The sequence below is a fragment of the Tachysurus vachellii genome, chromosome 24, assembly GCF_030014155.1.
Source record: "Tachysurus vachellii isolate PV-2020 chromosome 24, HZAU_Pvac_v1, whole genome shotgun sequence".
Taxonomy (NCBI): domain Eukaryota; kingdom Metazoa; phylum Chordata; class Actinopteri; order Siluriformes; family Bagridae; genus Tachysurus; species Tachysurus vachellii.
Genome location: NC_083483.1, coordinates 8,090,560 through 8,100,348, shown reverse-complemented (window position 1 = coordinate 8,100,348; position 9,789 = coordinate 8,090,560). Strand labels below are relative to the sequence as shown.

General features: G+C 42.0%; 2 protein-coding genes across 3 annotated transcripts; one reads left to right on the top strand and one right to left on the bottom strand.

The window, feature by feature from the left end:
• The first annotated feature begins 1,031 nt into the window (after positions 1-1,031).
• Positions 1,032-7,841, top strand: taf5 (TAF5 RNA polymerase II, TATA box binding protein (TBP)-associated factor). The gene is made up of 11 exons (XM_060860308.1): positions 1,032-1,462; positions 2,237-2,462; positions 2,919-3,234; positions 3,775-3,938; positions 4,065-4,200; positions 5,397-5,517; positions 5,695-5,824; positions 6,048-6,212; positions 6,329-6,506; positions 6,813-6,990; positions 7,363-7,841. The coding sequence occupies exons 1-11, from the start codon at positions 1,081-1,083 to the stop codon at positions 7,578-7,580; spliced, it is 2,214 nt and encodes a 737-aa protein (XP_060716291.1). The 5' UTR covers positions 1,032-1,080; the 3' UTR covers positions 7,581-7,841.
• atp5md (ATP synthase membrane subunit k) lies at positions 7,828-9,705 on the bottom strand. 2 transcript variants are annotated; one of them, XM_060860313.1, is made up of 4 exons: positions 9,608-9,705; positions 9,141-9,228; positions 8,005-8,107; positions 7,828-7,923 (listed from the first exon to the last, which is right to left on the bottom strand). In XM_060860313.1, exons 2-3 carry the CDS (start codon positions 9,222-9,224, stop codon positions 8,018-8,020), a joined length of 174 nt encoding a protein of 57 aa, XP_060716296.1. In that variant the 5' UTR covers positions 9,225-9,228; positions 9,608-9,705; the 3' UTR covers positions 7,828-7,923; positions 8,005-8,017. The 2 variants fall into 2 exon arrangements, with proteins under 2 accessions (XP_060716296.1, XP_060716297.1); XM_060860314.1 differs by having other exon boundaries at positions 7,828-7,925; positions 8,008-8,107.
• Between the last annotated feature and the right edge of the window lie 84 nt (positions 9,706-9,789).

The following is a 9,789-nucleotide window of genomic DNA, read 5'->3' as shown; positions in this document are numbered from 1 at the left end:
AAAATATCAAACTAATGTACAAAACAAAAGAAGAAAATTAATAAATGATACAATGAGCACATAATATAATGAAAATAATAAAAAAGCAACAGATGTTTAACACCAATTTTCACCGAAAGTGTTTAGTATTTTGTAGTTTACATCCATGTACAGTACATGTTTGTTGCAGTTAAATTATTTATTTGCAATTAAAATGTTAATTTTCCAGTTTTATTTTTCATAATTAATAAACCAAAATAATTATTTTAAAATAAGTTGTGGTGATAAAGTCATAGGAATAGTTCACGTAAACATTTTGGATCAGATTCATAAACAAAACACAACCACAAACATACAAAGAGGAATAAGAAATACACACATACACATACACACACACACACACACACACACACACACACACAAACACAAACATATACAAACATACACTCATACACATACCCACGAAAACACACATATACAAACACACACACATACAAACACACACATATACAAACACACACACACACACACACACATACAAACACACACATATACAAACACACACACATACATACAAACACACACATATACAAACACACACACATACATACAAACACACACACACACACATATACAAACACACACACATACATACAAACACACACATATACAAACACACACACATACATACAAACACACACACATACATACAAACACACACAAACACACACACAATACTATTTGTAATAGATAATTTTTAATTGACAAAAATATATGATGTTATATTCTTTCCATAATACGACAATAATTACAAATAAATGTAAAAAATAAATGTAAATAATTATTGGAGTGAATCGTGTTTTTATTTAACATATTTTACATTCGTTTTCTTCAAATATTATAAATAGTTTGAACAAACGGAAAACGTATTTACTTTTCCATTCCGAATTTTATAAAACACAATCGGACGGAAGTCGGGACCGGAAATAAAAAGCGCACCCGTAGCCATAACCAAGCGCAACCAATCAGATGCCACATAACCGACGTCCATTCATTCTTTTTGCGTCATCACGTCGATGTTGTGTACCGCGTCGGGGCAAAATGGCGGCTGTTCACGACGGACCGAGCGACATCGAGAGCGAGAAAGAAACAAAACCTGACGCTCTGAGCGACGAGTCGCCATCAAACCTGCCTGGAATAATGAGCGGGACGCTTTCTACGTCGCTTCACGGCTCCACAACGGCTTCTGCTGTAGCACCGAAGACAGAAGAGCAGCAGCAGACTTTACTCGCCGTGCTGCAGTTCTTAAAGAGGAACAAACTCACGGAGTCGGTGGATATTCTGCGGCGTGAGGCGGGTTTACAGGAAGAGCCGGAGGAGGATCGCGGGGCAGAAGCTGCAGCCCCGGGGCTCAACAGCGGCTGTGGGGACGCCAGCTCACTCCTCAGCAGGGTGTCTGCTCAAAGCGGCGCTCCGGCTAAAGGTGGGACTCAAACACTACACTACAGTGTAAACAGGTCGCTTTTGGACACCTACAGTGCACTAACTGTCGTGCAGAAGCTCTACGTCTTTATATACGTGTATACAGGATGCAGAGAAAGTGCTTAAGGTGTTTGATGACTGACCAGAAGGTCATGATTTCGAATCCCACGCCCACTGTTGGACCCCTTAACAACCCTTTCAGTTGCTCAGGTGTATAAATGTAAATAAATTGTAAGTCACTCTGGATCAAGGTGGGATTCAAACACCACACTACAGTATAAACAGGTCGAGTTTGGACACGTGCAGAAGCTCTATGTGTTTATATATACGTGTATACAGGATGCAGAGAAAGTGCTTAAGGTGTTTGATGACTGACCAGAAGATCATGAGTTCGAATCCCATGTCCAAACAAAGCCCTTAACAACCCTTTCAGTTGCTCAGGTGTATAAATGTAAATACATTGTAAGTCACTCTGGATAAAGGTGTCTGCTAAATACAAGAGATGTAAATCATAAAAGCGAACAAACTGATTTTTTTTTTTCAGTTATTAAAAAAAAATCATAAATAAACAAATACTCGAGGTTTGAGTTCGTGTCAGAGGTTCAGGGCAACTAACACATCAGTGGATTGGATTGATAAATAGAATCTGATACAGTTTGGATCACATTAATACATCCTAAGGTTGTTGTTTTGGGATCATTTTGTTTGAGAAGTAAATCTGACGTTCAGCCTGTTATTAGAATAAAGAGAACAAACATCTGAATGGTTATTTTAGGTGGAGACGACCAGCCAGATGTCAGCGTCGTCCTCTCGGCATACAGTCAGCAGGGGGATCCTTCGTTGTATCAGGTGTACTACAGCGGGCTGAAGAAGTTCATCGAGTCCGTGCTGGACTGCCACAGGGCCGAGCTGTCGCAGCTCTTCTACCCGCTCTTCGTGCACATGTACCTGGAGCTGGTTTACAACAACCATGAAACTGAAGCGAAGGCGTTTTTCGAAAAGTGAGTCTCGAAATGAAACGTCCAAAATACACAGTTACTTAGATGAGAGAAATTTCTTTCTGCTCAGTTCATGGATGGACGTCATGTCATCAGCTGTTCAGACAGAGATTAAACCTAGACTAATTTTAGAAAGGATAATGAACAGAATCTCATCTTAAGGTTCACTATGTGACGTCATGTACTTGTGCAGAGGTGAACACATCATCGATCTGTTATCTAGACCACTAAGCAAGTAAAAACTTATGTTAATCAGTGGCGTTTTGTGGTAGCCAGTGTTATAGAACAATAGAGTATATACTATTTAATTACGTGTGTTCATACAGACTAAGGGAAAACAAACAAGTGCGATTCTTATTCTCATCTAGCAAAGTTTCTAGTTTGTCACATGTATGTGAATGTGGCAAAAACATCTATGTCAGCTAATTTCCTGTGTCTCATCCCGGTCGTCCGTTTCAGGTTCAGCGGTGACCAGGAATGCTACTACCACGACGATCTGCACGTGCTTTCCGGCCTCACCAAGAAGGCGCACATGAAAGGCAACGAGACTCTGCTGGATTTCCGAACGAGTCGCTTCGTGCTGCGGATTTCCCGCGACTCCTACCAGCTGCTGAAGCGGCACCTTCAGGAGCGGCAGAACAACCAGATCTGGAACATCATCCAGGAGCACCTTTACATCGACATCTTCGATGGCATGCCACGCAGCAAGAATCAGATCGACAGCACGTCCGGCAGCCTGGCCGGAGAAGCAGTCCGAGAGGCCAACAAAGCTAAGGTGAGTCATGGGAATGATATGTTATTATTTATAATAGTACATATGATTGATAATAATTCTCAGATTGTGTATGTTATCAGATTATTTGATTGCCTTTTTTTTTTATAAGGCACATTGCATGATTCCACACCATGTGTGCATCTGTATGCATAAATATTACAACACGTTCACCAAATATTTCACAAGTTCGAAATGTGATCCTAGTTTCCATGTAATTTAGTTTCAAATAGTAATTCAGGCATTTGATGATTATTCCTGCATGAAGTTAGGTTGAAATTATAGAGCTTCAGTGTCTCTTGACAATCAGGATTGAGCAATATAAATAAAATAGAGAGAGAGAGAGAGAGAGAGAGAGAGATTTGAGCCATGACGTGTTCATCCAAAGTCGTCTCCCGCTCACGTGCGTCAAACATTAGAACAGATATAATAGAAAATAATTGTTTGTCTTCACTGGTTTCAAAGAAGAATCCTGTTCATGTAAATTAGTTTGCTGCAAAAAAACAAACAAAAAACAAGCATTTCTGGCTGCAACACTTGCAGGTGTACTACGGATTGCTGAAGGAGCCAGAGATCGAGGTCCCTCTCGACGATGAAGACGAAGAGGCCGAGAACGAAGAGGGCAAACCCAAGAAGAAGAAACCCAAGAAGGACAGCATGGGTTCAAAAAGCAAGAAGCAGGATCCCAACGCACCACAACAAAACAGGTGGGACTCATCAGCTGTATCTTGTGTGATGGGCTGAATTTTCTTCATAAACACCAACCAAATGCAGCATAAATAGACCAGAATATAATGGGACATCTGATCATTGTGTACTGGCTTGTTTTGTAGGATTCCTCTACCAGAACTGAAGGACTCTGATAAACTGGACAAAATCATGTACATGAAAGAGGCCACGAAGAGGCTTCGTCTGGGTGCTGAAACTCTGCCCTCCATATGCTTCTACTCATTCCTCAACGCTTACCAGGTACGATCACAGGAGCTCACAGGTCTAAGGTCAGGCTTCATTAGCAGTTATGTTGGTCCTAAAAATGAGTGACGTGAAGAAAAACAATCTAGGAAATGATAAATGATGTATACGTTATGAGGAATAGTGAATGGGGGGAAAAAAAGCAGAATTACATTGAGGAGTTTGGTTACAGTGATGGTCATCTTTTTGCTATCACAGAATTACAAGCGACATCGTGTGACATCATCATACTGCACATTCAGTTAAAGCTGGATTTACATTTACAGCATTTGGCAGACGCCCTTATCCAGAGCGACGTACATAAGTTTTTTTTTTGTGTACATAAGAGTACAGAGATGGGTTTAAGGCACATATTTGCAGTCAAACAAGAGTGAGAATTAAGGTATGGTAGAATATATCAAAACAGTACTAGACACTAATGTTACAATGTGAGAGAGAGATACTTACAAACCGCTACAGACCGAGAACCTTCGATTTTAAATAGGTAAGCCCTGCCCACAATTCACACCTTAAGGTAGACTGAAACTACTCCTGATTAATCAGCTGAGAGAACAACAAAGACCAACACTATAAAATCAACAATGGTATAGAATCTAACACAATTCAAATCACACTACTCTAGAACAAAGTGAGTTAAGCAGATAGTATACAAAAGTCAGGAACCTACTTTACCAGAAGACAATATATTCAAATGTGGATGTAGGTTACCTAGGCGTAGTCGGTTTATCTCTTAAAGCCATAGCTGCAGAATATATATATATGTGTGTGTGTGTGTGTGTGTGATTTCTGCACTGTGTCTGAGATGTTACCTGCTAATATGATCAGTGACACAAATAATCCCTACACAATCTAATCTGTATCATTTTATTAACCCACTATCATTATTAAATATCGTATACAGTCCATTTCTTCTCCCTCTTCACCTTTAGGTCATTTTCTCCTCAGCTAAAGAGATTCCTAACCCTCTTATATGTCCTCCTCACTTCTCCTAACACTTTTTGATCTTAAGAGCACTGTTAAAGGTCAAGATGCTAAGAACCTTTATGTGTACGGCCCCTGGTCTTGACTGAACATCCACGTAATTAGTTGAAATTGTATTTATTCTCATCGAGACTTCAGGTTTTACTCTTTAAACACATGATAAAGGGGGGAACCGTATTGCAGCTGAACTGATGTTGGATGTCTGATGGTAGGGTCTGACAGCCGTGGACGTTACAGACGACTCCAGTCTGATAGCCGGAGGCTTCGCCGATTCCACGGTGCGCGTGTGGAGCGTGACGCCCAAGAAACTCCGCAAGGTCAAATCCTCAGCAGGTGAGCTTAAGCTTCAACTACTTAACGACGGACCGATCGGCGTCGATCTAAATCTCTCCTAGTCACAATTCATTCAGCTTCTCTGCGACGGGGTTATTTTGCTCCGATCAGATTCACATCTCTGATCGTGACAGATTTTATCTAAAATCTGTAACTTGTAATTTGTCTTTCTTTCAGAACTCGGTCTCATAGACAAGGAGTCAGATGACGTGCTAGAAAGGATAATGGACGAAAAAACATCCAGCGAGTCCAAGATCCTGTACGGCCACAGCGGGCCAGTGTATGCCGTCAGCTTCAGTCCTGACAGGTTAGTGAAGCAGCTAAGCTGAATAATAACCCTGTCTGACAGGGCGAACTGTTCCTGTAACAGGAAAATGATCCACAACAGTGTATTGTGGTAATTATTTCAGTAAGAACACACCGTGAAGTGCTTTAGTTTATACCTACAGCAATCAAGAGGATTTCTAACAGGGTTTCTGGTGGTGTTTGTGACATTGACACACATCAGATCCTCTTGTTTTGTCTGTCAGGAATTATCTGCTGTCGAGTTCAGAAGACGGCACCATCAGGCTGTGGAGCTTGCAGACTTTCACCTGTCTGGTAGCTTATAAAGGACACAATTATCCAGTGTGGGACACTCAGTTCTCTCCACATGGATACTACTTTGTGTCTGGAGGACATGACAGAGTGGCACGGTAAGTGAGGCTGATTTGGGGTGAATTTTAATAAGATATGTTATGAAAAAGATATGATGTTTAAAAAAAAAAAATTATATCATCCATATTAAACGATCTTGTCGTTTCCTCGGCAGGTTATGGGCCACTGACCATCACCAGCCTCTGCGTATATTCGCCGGCCATCTCTCCGACGTCACCTGCACACGCTTCCACCCAAACTCTAACTACTTGTCCACGGGCTCAGCCGATCGCACCGTTCGCCTCTGGGACGTCCTGAACGGCAACTGCGTCCGCATTTTTACCGGACACAAGGTATGACTACAAGCAGTGTGCTAGAGCTGTAAGGAAAATATCACCCAGAGCCTTGGGTCAGAAGATCATTTTCTACATTGTAAGATAACAAACTTTTCAATATTGATGATCGTATTTTTATAGTTAACTAACTAACCAGTTATAGTTATTTGTTGCCATCAGTTTTGTTATACTAGCGTCCCTCCCAAAACAAAGAATTAATTAATTGAAAAATGCAGCTTGTCATAGCCACCTGAATGTGCAAACTCCCTCAGTGGGTTTTTTTTTTTCACCACCATTTCATTTCAATTATTTGTCCCCTTGTAGGGACCCGTCCACTCGCTGGCATTCTCACCGAACGGGAAGTTTCTGGCGTCTGGCTCAACCGACGGCCGGGTCCTGCTGTGGGACATTGGCCACGGACTCATGTTTGGCGATTTGAAGGGTCACAGCGACACCATCTATGCTCTCAAGTTCAGCAGAGATGGCGAGATCCTCGCCTCAGGTGTGTGTGCGCGGTCTTACGTGTCTATCAGAGTACGTCATCTCTTTGTGATAACTGGAAAATGAGAATTCCAGGCTGGATTACAACACATAGAAGTGTAGGAAAGACCCTGAAATGAACGAAATGCTATACAATACCCTTAAAGTGTTTTATCCAGAACAAAAAGTGCAGTTTCTGCACTTTATTCATCCCTAACCTATGATTTTTTTTATTTATTTTTATATTAGATATAGATAGATAGATAGATAGATAGATAGATAGATAGATAGATATCTCTCTCTCTCATAATGAATAAAGCTGAGGACAAGCAGGAGCTGAAATCTAGGCTGTCTGTATAACATCTAATCCACCGACGTTCTCTCCTCACTGCAGGCTCCATGGACAACACGCTCCGGCTGTGGGACGTCACCAGAGCCATCGACGACGTGGAAACGGACGATTTCACAGCAGCCACGGGTCACATTCACTTACCCGACAACTCTCAGGAGTTATTACTGGGAACGTATCTGACCAAATCCACCCCCGTCATCCACGTTCACTTCACCAGACGCAACCTGCTACTGGCTGCCGGCGCGTACACCTCCCAGTGATCCCAGTACAGCCGCACCGCTTCCAATCACCAAAACATGCAGCACTGCCTGCAGAAGAGCTCATAGGGTCTGTGTGGCTCGACTGCATCATGTTTATTAATGGGATATTAAAGTGAAGCAAATGAAACTTATGGACTTTACCACGTGTGTATTTCCATCAGTTCTACAGACACTGATACTTCACTGCCATACAGGTTTGTGAAGTCCTGAACTGTACAGTCTTTTATACTTGTGTAAATAAAACATCTTTTCATTGTTTGAGTTTGGAATAATTTTATTTAACATTGTGACTCAAGACAACTGGTTACTGAATCTTCATCCTGTACAGCAAAAATCACAAAACCTGGGGAAGAAAAAAAAAAAAAAAAAAAAGATTATGGGCCTGTCTATCATCAAGTATTCAAAATAAAAGCCAGTAACCTACCTTTTATAATACATTAGCTCGCTGTTACAGCCTTCTCCTTCTTGGGCTTCAGTTTGAAGAACAGGATAATGGCAGCGATGCTGGCATATGTGGCCAAGACACACTGTACAGGAAAGCAATTATTAATGAAAACATTTCCCTAAAAGAAGCCTTAATCCAAATACTCTGCTGAAATAACACTAATATTTACTGTAACAAACTCACTGACAATGTATTGGTAAAGTCAGTGATGGTTCGAGGATAGAGGACTTTTAATCCCACAGAATTTGTTACACTTTGTGTAGTTTTTCCCCAAAATATTAAGAAATAAGTCATTTAAACCACAGCAACCTTAGACAATTATGATCCTAGGTTAAGCAACATGGCCTTTGTCCTTTGATCTTCATGTCTGTCCACCAGGGCGAAGGCCGCCACCCGCTCCCCCTGCCACCAGAGCGAAAACCACCCGCTCCCGCTGCCACCAAGGCGAAGGCCGCAGCCCGCTCCCCCTGCCACCAGAGCGAAAACCACCCGCTCCCGCTGCCACCAAGGCGAAGGCCGCAGCCCGCTCCCCTGCCACCAAGGCGAAGGCCGCAGCCCGCTCCCCCTGCCACCAGGGTGAAGACCACCCGCTCCCCCTGCCACCAGGGTGAAGACCACCCTCTCCCCCTGCCACCAGGGTGAAGACCACCCGCTCCCCCTGCCACCAGGGTGAAGACCACCCGCTCCCCCTGCCACCAGGGTGAAGACCACCCGCTCCCCCTGCCACCAGGGTGAAGACCACCCTCTCCCCCTGCCACCAGGGTGAAGACCACCCTCTCCCCCTGCCACCAGGGTGAAGACCACCCGCTCCCCTTAAATAAAAAAAGTGTAAGTGATCTAATGAGACTTTTACACATCAGTGATTTATGAATAACTGAAAAATCATTATTATTGGTACGTTGTGGTGTCAATTAATTCAACACTCTGGGACATGCTGTTATTAGAACATACTAATGTTTGTGGTACTAATAAGGTAAGGTTTGTGCTACACACACACACACACACACACACACACACACACACACACACACACACACACACACACACACACACCCTGACAGACGTCCTGCAGTGTTTTATTAAATAACGTGGAGAAGGAGAAGGTCATGACTTACATTCCTCCTTCCTGTGATGGTGTAGGAGTTGAAGTACTTGGCGATGCCTGTGAATTGGTGTGTCCCGGAGTCGTGACCAGCCATGATGCTAAAGTGTAAAACATGATAAATAAATGTTAAAGCTGTGAACTTCAGACAAACACAAACAACCCACAGATCACCACAGACACAAGTCAAGCCGAGCAACTACATCTCTACAATATGGGAAACGTCTTTAAATACAAATGACTTTAATTATTAAATGATCAAAATAACTTATAAAAAAAAAAAGTGAAATCTCCATAATATTATACTGATCAGTTAGCGGCTAATGCTAATATGCTAACATGCTAACAGCACTGTATCCTACGCATTATTTTCCTTCTTTAACATAATTTAATACGTTTTAACAAACTATAAAAAGTAAAAAAATAAATAAATAACGTATCTATATCTTAAATATTCATTTAAAATATTGAATTACTCGCCTCGCGAATTAAACCTCTTCTCCGACTGAACTGGTGTCCTTCAAGCAGTGAGTGTTCAACAGGAAGTCCCGCCCCTTTCATGACCTGTTGAAATACGCGATGGTGATTGGTCTAGCCTGGAAACTCTTCTAACGTCTATCATACTAATTCTTTTCTCCTATTAGTCTTTTTTTTTTTACTAG